General features: G+C 31.7%; 1 protein-coding gene across 1 annotated transcript in view; it reads left to right on the plus strand.

The window, feature by feature from the left end:
* The window catches only part of ADGRL3 (adhesion G protein-coupled receptor L3), a 566,410-nt gene that overhangs the window by 241,557 nt on the left and 301,180 nt on the right, over positions 1–23,673 (plus strand). The window contains exon 5 of the mRNA XM_025040294.1: positions 18,354–18,463. Within this exon, the coding sequence (XP_024896062.1) occupies positions 18,354–18,463 (110 nt within the window). The remainder of the gene's footprint in view (positions 1–18,353; positions 18,464–23,673) is intronic.

Genomic DNA, 23,673 nt, shown 5'->3' on the forward strand with positions numbered 1-23,673 from the left:
TTGCCAAAGGGCATTTATATATATATACACACACACACACATACATACATATATATATGTGTATATATATATTTAATTTTATTTTTTGTCTTACCATTTTGTACATTTTTTCAATTTTAGATATAGCAGTTGTATGCTACATTCCTAGAGTCCGTCTCCATTTTTTCAGGAAAGCAAATGTATGATTTAGAGAATTGAAACAATGAATTTCCTAGCTTTATCTACCTGCTCACCCCCCATATGCCATCATACTTACTAGTTAACCACTTGTTCATGTCTATTCAGACATCTCAGATCTAGTTAGCCATTGTGGCTACTTACTTTTTTATCCTCTGCTATTTTTCTTTTTTCCTAAACTTCCATTGTGTTTCTAAGTTGTAGTGCTCTGGCAGTCTCCCGATATTCTCTTCCCTTTGTAAAAGTAGCAAACACATCCAAATACACTTGCCAGATTCTACCCTTTTGATACTTTTTATTTATAAAATGTGTTTATCAGCGGATTAAAATGCTTGAAAGCTGGTAACCAATAAACAGAATTATATTTTTCCCCCTTTGTTCCTGTCCATTCTTGACTTTTCTTTTCTTTCCATCATTTTTATGTAACTTGCTTCCAGCTTGAGAAGCCATGAGAGTGGCTTTTCCCCAAGCTGACACAAGTATCACTATTTAATTAGACCATAGAGAACGCTGCAGAAGGAAACTGCCAATTTCTTTCTCTCCTTATGAACTATCATCTCTGCAACACACTCAAATTCCATAATCCTCCAGAGCTAAATCTATATCTATCTATATCTATATCTATATCTATCTATATCTATATCTATCTATATCTATATCTATCTATATCTATATCTATCTATATCTATATCTATCTATATCTATATCTATCTATATCTATATCTATCTATATCTATATCTATCTATATCTATATCTATCTATATCTATATCTATCTATATCTATATCTATCTATATCTATATCTATCTATATCTATATCTATCTATATCTATATCTATCTATATCTATATCTATCTATATCTATATTTATATCTATCATCTATAGATATACATACACACACATGTTTATACATATACACACCTTCAGTAAATAAATGTTTCTTCATAATTTCCTATGTTTGAAAATATATTGCTGTTACCACTGGGGTTATGTGAAATCTGGCATTCGCCTCAGTGGGTTAGGGGAAGGTGGTGTGGTGTCTCTCAGTTCTTCCTTACCGATGCAGCAAAGATTCACAGGTCAGTGAGATTTAGAAGTTAAATTTATTGAAAGTACATTTCAGGAGACAGGACACGCTAAGAAAGGCTGCAGCCCTGTGGAATTCGGGAGATGAAGAGATAAGACAGATAAGCTAGAGTATGCTCCAAAGGAGGAGCAGGTTTTTAGTAAAGAGAGTTGTAACCCTGGCGGGGGAGTATGGCTGCATTATATTAGGGCCATGATGGGTGGTTATAAAGGCTTTCTCAGGTGATTGCCAAGTGAGGTCATTTTGATTGACACTTAGCTGCTGCCTAACATTTTGCCTAATGCACATGCGTTTACCCAGAATTTAGCCTGTTATAATTAGATTCATGAACTTCTAGGCATAGTTATGGTATTAAAATGATGATCTAATGAGGCTGAGGTTGTGGGCAGGTTAGGGTAGTACTCTCTGCACTTGCATTTGTGGCTGGCTTAGCCAGCAGCTTTTATGGCTTTTGTGCTCTAGAATTTGGAGTAATTTATAACTCTAAAAGGGAGGTATTTCTGGGAGGTCCTTAAGGAAGGTCTTCAAGGTAGGTTACTATGGTTACAGAGCTGGGCCTTCGATCTTGTTGCTCATGCCTGACTGACTACCTAACATTGCCAGCCGATGGTAACTCAGATCTATATATGACAGTTTGGGAATTTTATTCACCTAGGTATTATTATCTCTGTGGGGACTCAGTTCTTTAAAATGTGGTTTAAAAATCCTCATTTAACACCAAGAATCAAGAAACAAGTTTGTCTTTTTAATTCTGTACTTGACTACCTAAACTCTGTCTTATGTTTGCTCTTCTGAAAAATTTGACTGACTAATTTTGAAAATGTCTCTTTCTTTGGAGAGAGAACAAACAACAACAATAACAACAAAATCTAGTTATATAAATCTACATGCATTTCACTGGAAATGGATAATATTTCAGAATACACATTAGAAAACCAAAGGATGAATACCATGTTATTTCTTTTCTGACATCTGAAATTTAGGTTTATGTCTTAATCTTTTTGGGGACAACAATAAACATTGGAGGGCAGGAGACAGGAGTATATTTAATAGAATTATAGCACAGTAAAACAAAGCATAGCAGAGGAGCAGTGCTTGTAAAAAGACTGGAGGATTACTAGCAGCCACTAATAGCTCCTCTTATATATACATTGACACAGAACCAGTTCTTAATTTGTCATTTTCCTAATGAAGGTTCATTGTAACCTCTGCCCCTGCTTGCATTCTCTTAATGGGTTGCACCACCAGCCTTAATTTCTAAAGCGAGTCTGCCTTCATCTTTTCTCCTTTTAGTTCCTGACATTCCAGCTAATTATCAAGACCTTCCAATTTTACCCCTTAAATATTTCTTGATTTTACCCATTTTCTACATCTCTGAGATCTCTATGTCTATAGGCCTGTACTTCACAGATTTATTTTCTTGAGAAATGGCACATTAACCTATATCAAGCAATGAGAGCTTATTACTTCCTTGCTTATAACACATTCCATGATTCCACTAAAGCAAATAGATTAAGTCCAGACTAATTTAATAACTAGCTAAATAACCTTTACATAAGTCATATAACTGTTTGGTTTTCTCACTTATATGTATACACAGCCCATTAGAGTCATTGTGAAGATTACACAAGATAACTGTACATAAAGCACTTTGCACACTGCTAAACACAGAGGAAGTGATCAATACATGTTAGCCATTATCATTTAGTAATATGTTATGCAAAATCTCTGTATTTGAGCCTCCGTTCACCTCTCTAACTTCCTACCTTGTCGTGCCTTTTACTCCAGAAGCACCAAACGGCTTCTGGATCTCTACATTACCATGCTGTTTCTACTCTCTTTCTCTTTTTATGTGACTGAAATGTCTTCTCTATTCTCTCATTAATTTCACCAGGATGACTGCCACTCATTTCTTAACACTCAATTCCAGTGTCACCTCCTCCAGAAAACTTGCTCTCTGATATCCCCTATTTTGTCCAGGTTAGGTATCTATATTAGTTTCCTAGGACCACTGTAATAAACTACCACAAACTAGGTGGCTTAGAACAACAAATATATTCTCTCAAAGTTCTGAAAGCCTGAAATGCAAAGATATCATTAAGGATGAACTGCCTCTTAGACTCTGAGTAGAATCCTTCCTTGCCTCTTCCTGGCTTCTAGTGGTGGTGGTCAGTCCTTGCTTCTTCTTGGCTTGCAGCTGCATCACTCTCATCTCTGCCTCTGCATAATACAGTGTTCTCCCTCTGGGTCTCTGTATCTGTTCAAATTTCTCTCTTCTTATGAAGACACCCATCATGTTGTATTAAAGTCCCACCCAGTCTGACCTCATTTTACGTAAATGCATCTGCAGCAGTAATTCTAAATAAACTCACATTCTGAGGTACTTGGGATTAGCACTTAAATGTCTCTTTTGAGAGACGCAATTCAATTTATAACAGTGACTCTTTCATATGTGTACTTTCATATTACTTGTGCATACATACATCTGTCACCTGCACTTAATTCATTATATGTTAATAACCTATTCATGTGTCTGTCTCCTCTAATAGATTTCAAGCTCTTTAGAGCATGTGCCACATCTAATCTGTCTAATCTATCTTTGTCTTCCTAACATGGGGCACATGGTAGGATTTTAATTCATGTGAATTAAATGACATATCATTGCTCACTATTTAAAAAACAGGTCTTATGACACAAAAGATTGTAAGTCTAAGTTATGTCACATAATACCTATTGATCTCATTTTGATTTTCCAGTTGCTACAAAAAGAAAGGAAGTAGAAATACCTTGAATCAGGAACAGAGAGAATTTACTTCTTTTCCCAGGGTCTTCATTGTTAGTGTAGCCTTGAGAAAATTAATTAATTTTTTCATGCTTATCTATAAAATATAAAAGGAAAACATTATCACGTACAGATACTCTTTCAAACATTTATATTTTGTGTTTTCCATTCTAGACCTACCAAAGGCTTAATTTAATCAGAAAGTAGAGGCTACTTATGAAGAGCCTGGTATGTCATGTTTAGTTTTTACCTTGGAGGAAATGAAGGGTCATGAAAATCAAATGAGGATTCTGAGATTAGCTGAACTAAAGCAGCATTAGTGAAGCTGATTAGGAAAATACCAGAGATGAGGCGAAGTTCACACAGATGGGCTGATTGGATGTTGGGAGGGAGGGAGGAGAAAGAGATTCAGGGAGCACCGTTGAATGACTCTATTGAACACCTACCTCATCAAATGCCAGATATGATGCTATAGATGCTGGAATCTAAAATTTTGGACCTTGATAGAATGATATTTTTGATAAATATAGGAAGCTTTACATGTCTGCGTGTGTATGCATCAATGAGACCTCTATTAAAGTTATTAAACCTTGTAATTATAAAATATTTAAATTTCCTCAATGTTCCCCACTTCGTATTACCTTTGATGTAGGGAGATGAAGGCTATTACAGTTGTTTTATACAAGTAAAGTACAACTCTAATAAATGGTTTGCTCGCACAGTTATTACTTTGAAAATAGTCTTTTGATTCAGACTGTTTTTCTTAAAGTATACATGTAATTTTAATCTTACTTCCTTTGACTCCACCCACATGTATTCCATTCTTTTGACTATAAAAAATCAGCAAATGTTTCTTAATCATTTTCTGTCTTCATGGTGGTCTCCTATAAAGGCAAAAATATTGTTTGTGTTTGGAGGTGGACATGAAGTTAATGGGCAGCATAATTCTCCCCAAATAAATGCTTTTTCATTTTTGTCTTTTAATCAAGAGTAGGTTAATTAAGCTGCTCGTGAATAAAATGTAATGGCCTAGTGATAACAAGATTACCATATATTACTATATTAGTTTATGACAATACAGTGTTAAGGAAGAAAAGTGAAATATAGAGTACTAAGTGGTTTCTTTCTGCTCAGTCACATGTCTACATTAAACCTGATTGATCAAAAGTGAAACTGTGGTTTAGATGTAGATTGCTTTACTTGTTTGCCTGTAAATTTGTTTTATTTTACTTGGAATTCCAAATTAAAGACTTAAAAGTGACTTTTTTTTTTTTTTTTAGAAATCTTACTTTATTTTTACCTTTATATTTCTTAGAATTAATTATCTCATATCTTCAATTTGGTAACAACATTTTATTGAGTATTTATACCCTCCTGGGTTATATGTGGTGTTGTCGTATATGTTATTGTTTTTAAGCCACAAAATAGTTACAGGTTATAATTACAAATAAACAGAAATTTAGGCCCTGAAAAGTTATGTATTTTCTCTTATTTCTCACAATAGTATGGATTCAAATGTGGATTGTTTCAGTACCACAAAATTATTTAGCGTTTCAAGAATTGTCAGTTTCCTGAATACTTTCTTTGCACATTTTGCATATTTTAAAATATGTACGAAATCCATTGTGAATAATAAATATAACTCTACTTAAAAATAGTAAGGAAAAATTACTTTTAATTATAGACTTTTTCAATAAAAAATACAACTACTATTCTATTTAAAGAATTTTTCTGTAAAAAGGAGGCTGTATTCTTCAAAAGATTGGAAACCATTGTCTTACACCAGAACATTTTCTTAATTGTTTTAATAATGTATGTGAATAATGAAGAGTCTAATGCATAGTAGCCACAGAAGAGGTACTCATAATTAAGCTTTGGTTTTTATTGTGTGTTTGTTATCAGAAATATTTATGAAACAGTTTTTTTAAGGAAACAATTCTTAAAGAAAATAACAATGTAATGACAGTTGAATAATATTGATATTGATTGCTATTTTATCTCTCAAGTTTAAGACAAAGTAATAATAGTGTATATTTCATTATAAAAATTTCTATAATAGTACTTTAGGCATTGTACTATGTATTTCTAGTTCATATTTGTGATTCCATAATTATAAAGGAAACTAATGAAACAAAAGTATTTAATCTTATTTGAGTTCAATAATATAAAGTTTTTTCACTTAAACTTCAACTTGTATGGAATATTCATTAAATATCTGTATTTATCTATCTACCTATCTACCTACTTATGTACCTATTTATTCATTCTAAATTCAGGAATAAACACCAAATGCCAATCATTGAAAATGGCAACCAAAAAAATAAATACATTGCATTTACCTAACTGTTGCTTATTCTCTTTAAAAAGCAGGTAGCGATATTAGATTTTTTTGTTCCCTCTTTCACAACAATCTTTAAGTAGTTGATGGCTTTCTCAACCATTCATAAATTATGTCCTAGATAATTCATTGTGTTGGGTTCAGTATTATCGTCCCACTTGAATGTATTTATCTCAGATATGGAATAAGAACCATAACTTTGAAAGAAATAAATGTGAAACACTCCCCGAAGGCAATGTCTGTCCTCATTATAAGATGTCATAAGTTATTATCAGAGTCATTCCAAGATGGATCAACTAATATGTCATCTTAATGCCTTTAGCAACTATGGTAGAGGATCCCTAATTGAGGGTGTTAGGCACCAGCTTTATGAACATGTGGCAACCTGGATTTCCATAGTGCCAGTGTTCCTCAGTAATCTATTCTTGCACATTATCTCTAGAAGGAGGCTATTTCTTATCTCAGTACCAAAAATAAACACAATGTTTTAGAGGCAGAGAGATGTGCAGTAACTAGGGGAAAAACTTTTGGGGAATTTCACAGAAAAAACAACTTCTATGAAAAATTCATTATATAGATGTTATTATGTAAAATTGTAAAAGAGTTAAAAGTTAATCAGAATATGAAATAGCTAATATGGATACTCCTGAATGAATCACCATCCTTTTTAAATTTTAAATATGCTTTGGAATGATCATGAAATAATAAATGCTCACTTTGTTTTAAAATGGAGAAAAGTATTAATGAACTGAAAAATTACAATTATCTTACATTTTAGTGATAATCACAGTTGCTATAAATCCATCATAGTTATTCTCTACATGTATACATGCATACAGTTACATAGCTATGTTTTTATGTTTTCATTTTAAATTTCAGTATGGAGTTTTTTTTCAAGTGGATAGACTTACTTCATTTTCAACGGCTGTCTAGCATCACACAGAAGGGGGATGCAATTTAATATATTTAACCAGATTCTATACATTTAAAATGCTCACATCATATACTTTTAAAGTAAAATATTGTTTTAAATTTGACAAAAGATTTTTTATGTCTCTCTTTTTTTTTGGTAACCGTGTTATAAATTTTATATTTCAAATATGAAGTGTTTTTCTATAGAGAAGGAAATTGAGGGAATGGTATGTCAGATACTGTTGTGTGCCTACCACAGACTCATCCCCTAACCATACCCCTACTCTTCCTTCTTTCTCACTAGGGAATCTCTGATTTGTTCACTCTTCTGTAAGTTGTCCAAGTGCTTCAGAGGAGACTGGGTGCCTCTCTGGCCTTGTGATGATAAACCTTTACTGAGTAAATCAACTTGTGGATGTCATTTTCTTGTGTAATTGCTTTGGCATAGGCATGTTAATGTAGGCATAGGCATTGGCTCATTTTGACCAATGTCTTTTCAGGGCTGAATAGAACATCCTTATTCTCAAATTGAGATACAAGACACTTCACATTTTCCCCAATTTTATTTTCTCCATATAATACCTGCAAATGCAGTGGCCTTCTTAGGACCATAGGACAAGATCCAAGATAATATCATAAAATCCAAGTCATGGCCTGATTTTGTTAACCAGCAGAATTTACCAACTTGAACAAACCCATCTTTTAATTTTTAATATGTGAGATAATACAACTCTTATTTTAAGCCATTTTAATTTGTATTTGCTGTTGTTGCAGCCCAAATCATTCTGATACAGATAGAAATGTCTTTGTAGTTCTCTTGTATTTATTGCTTTCTGTTGATACCATAATCAGAGCAGGTAGGATATATGCTTGATGTAAGACTCTGTCTAAAGTCACGAATGGACTTAATTCAGCTAAGGCAATCCAACAAGCCTCAGTCTCAGAAGTGAGAAAAGAAGCATCTAGGAAGAGAGGCAACTGTGAGAATTATTGGTCTTCAGTCACTGTCATGAGTGGGCTTTCTTTCATAGTTTGTTATGAGCACCATTTCTGTTATATTATACTCATAAAGTAGGAAGATAACTAAAATTATTATTTCATATCATAAAAACTTACTGTACTCTTTGAAAATCTATGTATAAGGACAGAGACACAAAAGTTCACTTCTCTCTGCTGTGTATTCATGCTTCGAAAGTCTTTTTTAATATATATAAAAGGTTATGTATACTTTGTTCATATGAGCATGTGCACATTTATCAGTTTATTTTCATTTAGCACTTTATTAAAAGCAAATATGAGAAAGCCAAAGGCATTTTCCCCACCTCATCTCATGTTGTTCTCTGTATGGACCTTGATGTTAACTGATTTCAGTCATCAACATAAGCAAAATTCCTTGTTCTTCTCAACTCTGTTTCTCTATTTAATATTATTTCTGTTTTTCTCATACATCATTTTATTTATAAATACCACATATTGACAAGAAAAAAACTAAATGACTGAATATAACATCATTTATCTTAGCCCTGTTGTGCAGATAGGACAGTTTTGTAGCTCAGGGAAGAAAATAATGCCTTGTAACATTCTTAGGAAGCATAATGAATTAAGTCTGTCTCTGACTTGAATGAATGAATGAATGAATAGTCCTGGGAAATAGATTGGTATAGTAATATCCTAATTATTAGCAAAGTGAATATAGTCATCTTAAGAAAAATACATATGAAATGTATACATATAAAATATTACTTCTTTTTATTTAAGAGAAAACAAGCAATACCTCTATTTGCTATATGTTCAGATAATGATGAATGCAGACACACACACTGATTTATATGGTTAACCATAAATGCAAGTAAAGAATGTTTAGCTCAAAAATGCTGCCCCAAGTAGATGATGATTTAGTCTTAAGAAAAATACATATGAAATGTATACATATAAAATATTACTTCTTTTTATTTAAGAGAAAACAAGCAATACCTCTATTTGCTATATGTTCAGATAATGATGAATGCAGACACACACACTGATTTATATGGTTAACCATAAATGCAAGTAAAGAATGTTTAGCTCAAAAATGCTGCCCCAAGTAGATGATGATAAACTAATACAGATGCAATTACAGTTATTTTTAAATGAAAAGCTTTTCATAATTCTATATAGCTATTGTTATAGCATTCAACTACTACAGGAAGATTATAGCTTAAAAATCACTAACACAGAACTCAGGACTGAAATGCTTTTCTAAGCAATGTGTGTGAACATGTTAATTTTAAAAGTACATTTTCATTTATTTTGGACTCATAATTCTATGAATTGTACTCATGTGTGTGACATAGCTAATCATTTCATTTTTGAAATAGCTCCATGAATATTCCATGGATCTTGACTGATGATTATGATAATTTATTTTACCAAATATTTGCCAGAGATTGTGTGGAATTTCCCAGAGATTGTATGGATTATTTGGGAATTGGACTTCTTTACAAGACTACCACATTTTCAAACATATTTTTAAGGTAGGCCTTAGATATAATCACAAGGATTCTTTTAAGAGGAAATCAAGAAGCTCAAAGAAGAGAAGGTGATGTCATGTCAGAATCAGTTAGAAAAGGTGATGTGATCTGGGGCCACAAGCCAAGAAATGAGGGGGAAGCTGGAAATAAAGGAAGAAACAGATTTTCCCCAGAGCCTTCATGTGGAGCTAACCCTGCCAACACCTTGCTTTTAGCCATAAGACTCATTGTGAATGCTTACTTCTAGACCTAGAAGAGAATATATTTGCATTGTTTTAAGCTACAAAGTTTGTGGTATTTTATTCCAGAAACAACAAGAAAACTAATATAGCACCACCCTAGTTTCTACAGAACTCCTCTCATCAGTTGGGTCATGTTTTCACTTGGTTGTGTCAAATTCTATTTCTCTAATGTAAAGGAATATTTGTGAAATTACATATGAAAGAATATAGAAAGTGGAAGACTTGAGGTGATTCTAGAGAATCATCTTGTGAATCATAGAACTTGGTTTACATGCATTGTCACACTGTAAGATCCTGCAATACATTTAGTTTATGATTTAGTATTAGTTTCCTCAAAAATGAAAATATCAATTTTGGGGGCTTATGACCTGTGTTACTTTTCTTACATTGCCACTGAAATTGTGGACAACATTGAGAAAATTATTTCTAAGTATATAACTACAATATAAGGATGAGTTTTTTTGTTTGTTTGTTTGTTTTTTGTTTTTTTTTTTAACAAAGAAAAAGAGAATTGTTTTATTGATTGACACTGAGCAAAATGCTGTTGGTATTCACACATTAACTTATATTTTCCTTTGTTGCTACATTCTATCCTGAGAATAAAAAGCTCCTAGTTATCCTGATTACCTAAACCATTTTCAGATTGTAAACATTAATGTATTGTGATGGTGGTGCCTTTTTTTTTTTTTTTTGGCCTTAACAGATGTCTTTAAAATGTTTTCTTAGAGAGTAATGCCTTATTCTTATATGATTCAAACACGATTTTGTCATATTTTCGATGCCATAAACTGGGAATGCTAAATGTGTGTTTTTATCACATATGTTTTTGTATATCAATTGATAAGTACTAATATAAATTCATATGAATAATTTTGCTAACAAAAAAAGACACAAAGCACTTATTTTTTGCACTATCATATCTTGTCATTCCAGTGATTTTCAAGAAGTTTTATATATTTGCATGGATGAAGCATCAACTGAGAATTTTCTTAACATTCTCAGGAATGGCTTGTTTCTACATACTGATTTTAGGGTATAATAAGAATATGTGATTGAAGGTTTTTTAATGGAGAATCCTGGAGGATTGCACCCCCAGTACATAAATACAGCAATATTTTATTTAAATTATTTTAATGGTACCATGTTATGTAACAAGAGCTGTGGAACCAGCCGGCATCATAATTATATGTCTATTATGTGAGAATATTTTAAAGTGCAATTATATTTAAGACTTACTTTTATATGCTTCATCTGTAAATATATTGTAACTAAACGTGAAATAACGGGCTGCTAATTTTTATCTGGATAATGGAAGTTAAAACAAACATCACTAATTAAATTTAGCAGAAAAGATGCCAATTAATTTATTTTATATATAATAACATCTGAACAGTTGATATGCAGCAATATCATTTTGACTATTAAATGCAGCAATACCATTTTGACTATTTGCTACAGTATGTTTTGGCAAATAGAACTTTTTTCCCAGAGATGACTTTTTCATTATCATACTTAACTAATTTTGTTCTTACACTGTTATGAACCATATTGGAAGGAATAAGTTAGCAGCAAAAGGTTACTGATTCTGTGATTATGCATGTCTTCCTGGCAGTCATCATATCACACCTTTTTAAGTTAAACTATATTGCGTTAAAATTACTGCTAATAACTAATAGCATTCAGTATATTAAGTAACATTTATTAAATAAACTTCATCAATAGTCGGCAACTGTACTTAAGTGGGAAGTTTATATGTGGGTTGAATTAAAATGGTGTATTTTTGTTTTTGTTTTTCTTTTGGAATAGTCTATGTATAAATAAATATTCATTCATGCTATTTTACTCCTTCTACCTTATGTTCAGAGATTTATCTTTACGATTGCTGCGTGCCAATTTGGATTGAGAGGGCTTGGTTATGTAATGTTAATTTAAATTCAGAACTTCCTTGGAACGCTGGATCCACACCATTACTGAGTGAATCCTGGGCCACTTAGATACTTCACAGCTGTTATTTACCTCATCAGATCATCACAGTACTCCTCAGAATGTATCAGAGTGAATTCAATCAGTTTCCCAGAGTGACTCACGCTCTCACAAGACAGCAGTATTGTGTTTTTCAGGCTACTGTTCTGGAGTCCAGTGACTGTCATTTGATTACTCAGAGTCTGAAAAGTTATTTAACATCTTTGTACCTATTACCTCCTTACTTCCTCTGTAAAATTGGTAGTAGCAATATTCATCTCAAAAAGGAAGTAACAGATAGTATACTATATGTGAACATGTTCTTTAAGTTTTAAGGGTTATACAGATAAAGGGCATTCTTACTATAAATATTAGACTTATCTTGGGGTACCCCAGGTAAATTAGTTTACATAAAACTAATTACTTGGCTTATAGTTTTTTAAAAAAATATGAATCTCTTTTTTTTCCTATTTCTGCTCTCAACCAAAAGATTGTGTATACTTTTCTGTGTCAATGCTTCTGTATTGTAACTTTCACTCAAAAGACTCAGTCTACCTGGAATGAAGTGTTCTTACTTCATTCTGAAACAGGTGACTAATGAATGTTAGTAATAACAATGATGATAACTACAACAGCAAAATGTATACCTTGTGCATGTATATGACACTTAACAATTTTTCCAGTGCATTTTTATAAGCGCATCGACTTTGCGAGGTAGTAAAATGACCTTTATATGATGTATGTGAACACTGAAGCTGTAAGAGATTTCTTTGAGAAGTCTATCTGGCATTTTTGAGTGTGTTACCTGCTTATGTTTTATTTGCCAATTATTAATTGTAGGGGTAGAAATCTTTATCACACGAAGTTAATGATGAAAAAATTTAAAAAGTTTATCACTGTAAATAAGCTTTAATACTTGTATAAAATTATGATATTTTCTCTGTGACTGTTGAATATATTATTTCAATCTTTTCTCATCCTTTTATTGTGGGCTTTAGAAATATTTTTAACATCATGAGGGGAAATAAAAAAGCATAGATAATAGATGCTTCGATGATCCCTCTTGTGACCAAATCAAAGTTGGGACAGAAACAGGGAGCAAACAGCAAGGAAAGTTGTTTGGGGTCTAGACGAACAAAAGCACTACGATTAAGGAGAGAAATAATTAGTCAACCTGCAACAGTAGAAGGTAGGAGGGGGAGCAGATGCAAAGCTGCTGGGTCTTGAGCAACTGAGTGGGACAGAAGCTGCAGAAGCAGCAATGGCGCAGCAGACGCCTCTGAAAGGAGCTATGTCCACAAGTGGACATTTGTGGTGACAGAACTGCTCACTCTGACAACCAGCACGGGTCAGGGCTGCTTGGGATGCGGGGAAGGCACCAGAGAGACACTGAATTGTCAAAATGAGGGCCAGAGGTGATTCTCTCTCCCAAACAGAAGTGCTGGCAGTATCTTCGTTCCTCTGTTGAGCTCTCCATCCTCCCAGTGTGCAGAGACAGTGCTACCATAGCTGAGACATCATCAAACTGGATGACAGACTTCGCTCCACCCAGAGAACTCCCTGAAACTCTGCCTGCCCCAATTCACGGCCTCACCCAAGCCACATCCAGGTGTGTCCTCTACAAGTCAGGTGCTCCTTGCTGAGCAGTGCCAAGACTTACACTGGTGGCAGCTGGCCTCAGTTTCTCGTGTGGTTTCTTAAGGCAACTATGAGCACAGCATCTGTGGATTGCTTGCTGAATCTTAACAGATAGCCCTGGAGGGACACAGGCTAGGGCTAAACTTGGCCTGCAGCTGAAACCCTCACAGGACTATGCCACTGGCCACCTACTACACAAAATTGTGCTAGTTAGACCAAGAGACTTAGAAACTTTGCTTAGTAAATAGAAACAGACACAGAAAGGCAGCCAAAATGGGAAGACAGAGAAGCAAAAGCCATATGAGAAAACAGAACAGAGATCTAGGAATAATGGAGTCAAGCAATCTAACAGATGCAGAGTTCAAAACACTGGTTATAAAGATGTTCAATGAACTTAGGAGAAGTGTAGATGAATTTAGTGAGAACTGTAACAAAGAGATAAAAAACATAAAAATGGAAATGGAAATTATAAAAGGGAACCAGTCAGAAATGAAGAACCCATTATCTGAGATGAAGAATATATTAGAAGGAATAAACACAGTGGTTAAAGAGGATCAAACCACTGATACGAAGGACAGAGAAACCAAAGACAGTAACAGCAAGAAACCAAAGCTATAATAATAATTTAAGGGGCTATGGGACACTATTAAATGTAAAAATATCCATGTCATAGGGGTACCCGAAGGAGAACAAGAAATTGAGCTATTCGAAGTAATAATGATGAAAAACTTTCCTAACCTGGTGAAGAAAATAGACATACGACTCCAGGAAACTCAAAGAGTCCCAAGAAAGAGGAACCTACAGAAGCCCACACCAAAACACATCATAAATAAAATGCAAAGGTTAAATACACAGAAAAAAATCTTAAAAGCAGCAAGAGAAAAGCAGTTAGTTACCTACAAGAGAGAACTCATAAGACTCAAAAGAAACTATGCAGGACAGAAGGGCTTGGCACAAAATATTCGACGTGATAAAAACCCAGGATCTACAACCAAGAATACTTTATCCAGCAAAGCTATCATTTAGAGTCAAAGGACAGATAAAGAGCATCCCAGAAAAAAATAAACTAAAAGAATTTATCATCACCAAGCCAGTATTACAGGAAACGTTGGAGAGACTTCTTTAAGAAAGAAAAAACATGCATCAAAAACAGGAATAAAGAATAGTATTAACTACATTTCTATCAAGAAGTACCTCAAATGGAAAAGAATTAAGTGCTCCAACCAAAAGATAGAATGGCTGAATGAATAAGAAAACAAGACCCCTACATATGCTGCCTACAAGAAACTCACTTCAGATTAAGAGACACACACAGACTAAAAGGAAGGGGATGGAAAAAAGATATTGTTTTGATGGACCTACAGGGTATTGTGCTGAATGAAATAGTCAGATAGAGAAAGACAAATATCACATGATTTCATATACAAGTGGCATCTAAAGAACAAAATAAACAACAACGACAACAAAAATGGAAATAAACTTATAAATACAGAGAATATTTTGAAGGCTACTAGATTGGAGGGGGGTTGGGGAGATGGCAAAAACAAGGCAAAGGATTTTAGAGGTAAAATAGATGTTGCAAAATAGACATAGAGATGTAGTATGTAGCATGAGGAAGATGGTTAATAAGTTTCAATAAATATGTAAGGGGGAAGAGAGGTACTACATTTAGTGGGGTAATCATTTTGTGAGTTATGTGAATCTCTGATCACTATGCTGTACAACTGAAACTGGTATGTTATTGTATGCTAACTATAATTTAAAAAAAACTCATTGAATTGTACAATGTAAATATGAGCAACTAATTGTCTTATATTTAAATAAAGCTGGAAAAGAGTTTTTAACATCAAAGATACTGAAAATCACTTTTAATTTATGTTTCTTTTAAAAGTAAATAATGGAAGATCTGAGTTTAGAGCACATGAGAACATTCCATTATTTTACTTTTATCATCTGTATTATTTTAGAATGAATTTACTTTAGACAATTTTGATATAACTGTAAAAGTACTCTTATGGATGTCAATTATTCATTAGTCTTTAATCTAATATTAAAGTTGACTTTGTTTTGACTCACAGTAACTGAAATCATTTTTTTTTTTAAAGAGCTTTAAACTCCTGTTTTCAAAATGTAGGTAGTCTTTAAACAATCAATTTATAATGTACCTATACAGAAATAATATTTCAGAGATTGTCTGCCTTTCTTTTTTGATTTTTAAGAATCTTAATTTATAAAAACCACTTGATATAGATAAGTAATAGAATACTAAGTTATTTTGAAAAGGGAATGTTATAAAGCATCATTGTTTTCTATGGAACATTGATGATAATGACTGAATATATTATTGGTATAGCACATTTTGGATTGTATACTTTTTCTCATACACTATCTCATCAATTAGAAAGCTTTTTTGACTCATCTTTTGCTAATGTTGAGATATTTAGGACTCACAGTACTATCTAATATTTATAAAAAATGGTTGCTTGTTTCAATTTTCTTATATATACATAAATAATTAGTATTTTTAAAATTTAAATAATGTGTAAATAGGTCAATGTGCAGGTTAGGATAACTAGATGGATGAATAGAAGGATGTGTGTAGTGTCTATATTATATTTTTATCTAGTCTGTACAAATATAACCGTTTGACATTCCTATTGATTCAAGATAACTTTCTGTGAAACAAACACTTCCATTTTTGTAAATTTTAACCTTTATACCCTATTCATAAATGAGTAGTAATCTGATTTGTTGATATCAAATGTTGATTGTTTAAATAATAAAGGATTCGTAAATGGTTGTCTGTATCTGAAAATTACAAGAATGGACACAGCTTCTAAATGAATTTTACTGTTACGTCTGTAGTAATAAAAAGAAAAAGTTGATATAGGAAGTAAATAAAAGTAAACCAAGGACTGGAGATCAACAATAATATTATACTTACAGAATATTTACATATCATCAAATTTTATTGTGTATATTTCTTTCAATTTCATTATTTCTACTTCAAATGCATTCCTGAATAGCTAATAGCTAATTTTCTATAATAATTATGGAAATAGCTCAGTTTATCTAGGTGCTCATTGTATAATATCTTGAGATAGATTTATGAGTTTATGTTTTCAAGGTGTGATATGAAAATTGTATTCCTTTAACTGCAAGTCTTTTAACTTGAAACAGCTTCTTCAAATGGGTTTTCCATGTAATAGGAAAGTTCTGCTATTTTTTTAAGTTCTATTGTTTTTAAAAGTTCAGTACACGAAAATATCAAGCCCCTATTTGCAATGCATGTGTGAAAACAGCCACATTTACATTAATGTATTATATAGTTGTCTGATACTCATCCTCAGACATTAAATCTATACAAGAGAACTGTAGAACATGTTGACCTTCAGGATTAACCATTATGCTAAATTGTCTGATGAGTATGGAATATAGACTTTCATTAATCTTTCACTGATAACACAGAATATGTTTTTCAGCTTAAGACATTCACTAAAGAATCTTTTAATTTTGGGACTAAATAAAATCCTCAGTAAGCCTGACAAATGGTAGCCTCGAGTAAACACAAAACATTTTTACTCTTAATCAAAATGAGTTCTGACCTAAATGCTCCCTATCCTGCCAGAATCCTAGCAAGGATTCAGAGGTATAGGTTATATCAGAGAATGAAGTGTTTAAGAAAGTAACAGAAAAATCTAGCCCTGAGTTATAATATTTCTGAGATAAATAAACAAGAACATATACAGAGGCTAACTAGAATGTCTCATCCTATACTCTTAGAGTCAATAATTTGAGTGGGAAAAAAACATGATTTCCCACAGAAATCTCTACTAATTGATAACTTATTGAATCTAAAAAGTTTCTTAGTAAAATTTACCATAATGACGCTGCTCTGAAATGGGTATTTTTTTTTCAGAGTAGGAATCAATTTCATTACATGTGTATTTGCCCATGATTAAATCATGGTAGCCCTAATCTGTTTAACCCTGTTGCCAAGAAAGATACTTTGTATTTCTATTTCAATAGTGGTGTTTGATTATTCTCTTTGGAGATTTAAAGTTATTTTAAATTATATGATATTGGCATTTGTGAACAGCATTCTATAAGTTTAGTGTCATTATTTGGCTAAACATAAGCAAATTCTTAAAAATGATTTTACTTACTTTTATATTAAGTACAAACTATTTTATATTATATTATTTAAATATTAACTTTCTACCCATGTTTTTAGGTTTGGCTCAAAGCTTTCAACACCATATTTAACTGTCTGTTAAAAAGGAATGTCATGAAAATCAGTGAATTTAATTTAAAACTAATAAAATAATGCAGTTACATTTTCTTAATTTAGTTTTGTAATTGGAGTGAGTCTTTTCTACCAAATAATTCTTCTTAGCTGTCTTCACACTGACAATATCCTATAGACCAGTTAATTTTCCTTAAGTAGTGTTTAACTTCTAACTCAAAATCATGCCGAATTCAATCAAATATTAAATTAGTTAATATGAGTAAACTGAATGAATTGATTTTTATGTCTAGCTTATTTTAAAGTATACTACAGAATTTCCTTAATAAGTTTAAAATACTAAATTACCAAAACCTTGTTTAAATATGTATAACAAGAACTAACATACAATTAGTAATAAAATACAATGTTGAGAATGATTTAACTGCATAAACTTATTTCTCTTCTTTTAACTTCAGGTGCAATAACAGAACCCAGTGTGCAGTGGTGGCAGGTCCTGATGTTTTTCCAGACCCATGTCCGGGAACCTATAAATACCTTGAAGTTCAGTACGAATGTGTTCCTTACAGTATGTATATTCCTATGATTTTCTTATAAAAATAAATTATATTAAGCTTTGTTTTGCATGCATAGACAAAATATTCTCTATGAAAATGTAAAAATAATTACATAATTATATGAAAAAACAAAAATTGGGTTATTTACATTTTTCAGTATCATAAATTCTCCCCACCATGGGAAGAATTAGATATTGCTTACATAATCGTGCAGTATTTAATTTCGACCAAACATTTCTGTGCATCGATTCTTATTCTAAAATTTTTTCTTAATGCAAGAATATGAAACATTTAGAAAAAGGTTGAAAAGTGGTAAGCCACTAACTATTACATTCCTCCAGGTCCAAGAAAAAGGCAGCGTAAGTAAATAATATACTTATATACATAGTGGTATAGAAGATACATTTTTTATTTTATAGAAGCAATTATATCTAAACTTTTGTGCTGTCAACGTTCCAAGGAATTAAAATGTGTTCATCAAAAAGGAGCAGACTGAAAAGAAAATGCAAGGATTACATGAACTAAAGCACTCTTAGAATGTTTATTTTACAGCCTCAAGAACTGTCTTTGCAGTCTTTATGCCAGATATGATATATGCCAACAACTTATTTTTTCTTCAAGAATAATGAAGAATCAAACAATCAAAAATGAAGTATTTCTGACTTTTTACCCAGGGGAAGAATCACCATCTCAAATAAAAATATTTTTGAGCCACCCAGTTTATTATTCATGAGTTTTCTTAGTGAAGATTCCTTCAGAAAATCCTCTATTCTCATATTAGATATTCAGCTGATCCCAGAGGTATAAAACACTTCAGATCATAAACAAAACCCAGGTTCCAACTTCCTTTGACATCGCAAAAGAAACAAAGTATCTAGGGATCAGCAAGTTGACTGTGCCAAGAGATAATTCTAGGCTTGCCTCATTTTTGCTTATTTAATCGGTAGCACATTACTCATAAAGTGTAAGTGTGCATTCTTCAGAGAGCCATTTGGCCAGCAAGAACGAATTGAAACTTAAAAATAATAATGAAAACAATAGAGAAAATTTCATTTTGCTTTATTTATATTGTGTTTGATTAGAGGAAATTTAGTAAAGTTGTATAAGCTAATTTTTTATTGTTAGGAAAAAAAGCAGTGTGTAGGTTTTATTGAAATCTCAACTGAGGTTATGCTTCTTACATTGTTATCTCAGCGACCTTTCTATGAAAATTTGAATATCGTACTGACCATTTATTGTTTATCAGTGATATTTTAAAGAAATAACATTTCAAGGTCGTTTTAGAACTGTGACAATTATATTTGGATTGCATAATAAGATTTTGTGAAAAAATGTAGAATTGCTGTTTCCAAAAGCATTGTATAAAAGTATACATTAAGGTATAATTCATTTTCAAAGACAATTTTAAGACATTTAAAATCATATTTTGAAATGTGAAAGCTAAAATAGGAATGTCAAATTATAGGTTTTTTCACAATTATTAAAAATTGAAGAATTTCACAGCTGTTTCTTTAGTTTGTTTGTTTGTTTGTGTTTCTTCAGAATGTCTTTGTGGATAGCTCCTCTGAAATCTGCCAAACTCATTCTGAAAAATCATCTGCTTAATTAATTTAATTAAAAATAAGAACTGGCTCATACACTCTTGCATAAAAGGATTATGGTTTACCACAGCTTTCGTTTCCCTCATAAATCTTCATAGATGGACAGTTTGATTTTTAAATATCTTATTTTGTAGGTTTCTGATAATCCTGAATATTTATTCATTGCCTTAGAAGTGTGTTCCTTTTATATTAAAATATTTATCTGATTTTTTCATTAAAAATTATAAACAGGTTCAACCACTTGCCAGCTTATATACCAGTTTAATTTATATGGTGCACATAGCATGATTGTATTTGTTTAAATTATCTTTAGTATGTTTCAGTTAAAAATATAATATATAATTGGGAATTCCTTTAGTAAACTGAACTTGATTTTAAAAGAAAACAAACCAAAATAAAATGTAAACCATTAAATAAACAGTAGGGACTCATTTAAAAAATAGATTGGTTTAGTAGAAAGATGACCAGAGATAAATACGCCTGGGTTTGGATTACTATCCGGTTACTTAACAGAAAATCTGAGTCCTTTAGTTCAGGTAAGCTATAGAATTTTTCTGAATCTCACCTTATGAACCTTTTCTGTAGTAAGTTGTGATTTCGATTAACATTAAGCTATCTTTCTTGTCTCTAGCATAAAATACACACGCTTTTCCAATACAGAAATAAACGCACTTATTTATGATAGCGATCATTTATTGACTCTATGTGACATTTACAACTTGGATTAAATGTATACATACATTATTTTATTCTCACAATATCCTCCCTGTTAGATATGAATATAACCATTTTACTGAAGAGGAAACTGAGGCTCCATTGGATAAGCAACTATCTCATGTAAAGTGTAGGATAGCTAGAAAATGGCAGAGCCAAGATTTGAGTTTGTTGTGAATACATATTCTTAAGGACCTAACTAGATTTTTCCATAGATTTTTTTTCTTATATTTGCATGAGTTATTCTATCTTGTTCAATGTTTAACTCATAATTTTTACCAGTACTGTAATACTATATGGTGAAAGTAAGGGCCCAGAACCTTTTCTTTTTTTAATTTTTTTCATTTCTTTTGTACTTACTCTTAAGGGGTTTGTATTCCTTTCTTAAAGCAAATGAATCACTGGAAACTTTTTGTTTTTCATATACATAATAAAGCTCTATGGCATAAACTAGATTGTGCCGTAAAAATACCTCCTACTATTTAGAATAAGGCTATTATATAAGTAATAAATTAAGAAGTTTTTAAATTACCTGTATTATAAGAGAAAATCCTTATACATAATATGCTTGTTAAAAGATCCCTATTATTAGAAGATAAGCTTCAGATTTAGAATTCATTTTTAATATTTGAAAATTTGCTAATTGAACAACTGAATAAACAAGGAAATAATGTTAGGTTCTATTTGTTACACAATTCAGTAATATTCATTTTTCATTTTGAATTTAAGATGCCAAACTTAACTATTTATAATGATATATTTATTATTTATGAATATTTTCTTTTTAATATTGATAGGTATAAAATATTATTGATATTTTGTCCATATACATGCTCTCTATATGTGTGCTTCCATGGCAATATTAATTTTTAAGCTGATACTTTTATGGAAAAAAATAGAAAAAATTGAAATATGGAATTATAGAAAAACTAAAATACATTGAAAAACATCAATATTAATGAGATTTATCGATATTAAAAGTAATATAGACAAAAATTCAACAAAGTTCTTTGTATCACATAAGAGAAGCAAAGTTAAAAATATCTAAGTTAAGTTTGTAATAATTTTTGCACAGATATTTAGCAGTCAGTAAATAGCTATTTAAGTGAACAATAACAGTTTTAGAAAGACCTTACACTGACTTAAACAAATAATATGACTTATTTAAAGATGCTGATAGGAAAGAAAGTAAGAAAAATTAGTGATTATAAACAAGTTTGTGAAGGTCATCTTTGAGTGTCTTGCACTCGTTTTTCTGAATCCCTAAAGTTAATCTTTTCTAAGTCTTAACTTCTTCCTGCTATGTGTATTTTCTTGTTTGGGTTCACAGGTACCCTGTTTGTAACCAAATTTGGGACAGAAGAAACAATAGTTTTCTCTGTTCCTGTCACACCTTAGTTCCAGTGTGACTTTTATAGTCTTTGTGTTTTCTTTTGTGGTTTGATTTTTCTCCTTTCTTATATATTCCTCCAGGAGATGACCCAAATATCCCAGAGGTTAAACATTAGCATTTACTAATCCCATGTTTTTGCTCTCCCATATTCCTTCTTTTCACTCCACTCCTGTCCATTCTGGCCTGATTTGGTATTGAAATTGTTCTACATCTTCAAGTAGAACTTTCTTCATTTAGCCAGTTTATAGGGATGACTTGTGTTAGGGAGATGACAGTAAAAGAACTAACCACCTACATAGAGTTTTTCTGAGCAAAGAATCTCTACTTTGTATCCTGTTGACAATTTGTCTTTCTTCCAAGGCATACAATTTCATACACTTTCAACTCAAAAAGAGCTTGTCTTTTCTCATAATCTAGCCTTTCTCTTTAATTCTTTGTTTCTTCCTTTCAGAAATACAAAGCACATATTATTCCAGCAATTTTCTATCATGGTGGATGTTCTTAAAAAATAGAGGGAGGAAGCATACAATTTTGATAGCTACTAGAAATGAGTACTTGATTAAATCAATCTTATGTTGTAGCGCTTTCAGGCTTTCTCACCATTAGCATTAGCCATCTGAAGAGTTATGTAGTTGGTCATCTTTATGGAAATACATGCAAAATGATTATTATTGGAATATTAATATTTATAAATAATTATATAATCTTTTAGACTTTTCTACTATAAAAAGTATTATACTTTCAGCATTTAAACTAAAGTCTTTTTTTAATTATAAATAACTAAATACATTTTTGCAACTAATGTTCAGATGAATGCATATTTTAATATATGCATACTTTGGTTCCTACTCTGTAAAATATTTTAAAACTCTTTGTGCTGAAATTAACTCATATGTTTAATTTTTAAAATATAATAGAACTATCAAGATATAATCTGATTCCCATTGCCTCAGTACCTTTTCCACCTTCTGACATATAGGAAACATTAAATTGATTGAGAGAAAATAAAGGAAATTTATTCAAAATGGCTCCTCCAAAAGTATTATGTTCATTGCTAAAATGCTAAATGCAAGAAATTCTTGTCTGCAAACAAGACTTTATTAATTCAAATGGAAGATCTATGATAAAATATAAATTATGTGAATTTTAGTTTCTCCAAATTGCTTGTTGATGATTGTACTACCCAGTTTTTACTAGTGAACAATTCATTGTTCATACCTTCTGCACTTCCATAATATTAGCAATTATTATCCCTTAAATATTACTCTCTCTATGAGAGAAGTGCCAGTTATCTGAATTATATTTTTTAGAATGATATTTATAACTAGAGCAACAGAATTCCTTTTTTTTCCTCCACTTTTTTCCTATCAGTTTCTTTCTTCTCTGTCAAATAATTTCTCTCTTCCTTGTGGTATCTTGCACCTAATAGATAATCCATAAAGCTTTTACAAATGGATCAATGATTACTTAGTAGTTAAACTTTGTATACCCACAATTATTCATAAAATTTGCT

This window comes from Pteropus alecto, unplaced genomic scaffold, assembly GCF_000325575.1.
Source record: "Pteropus alecto unplaced genomic scaffold, ASM32557v1 scaffold57, whole genome shotgun sequence".
Classification (NCBI taxonomy): domain Eukaryota; kingdom Metazoa; phylum Chordata; class Mammalia; order Chiroptera; family Pteropodidae; genus Pteropus; species Pteropus alecto.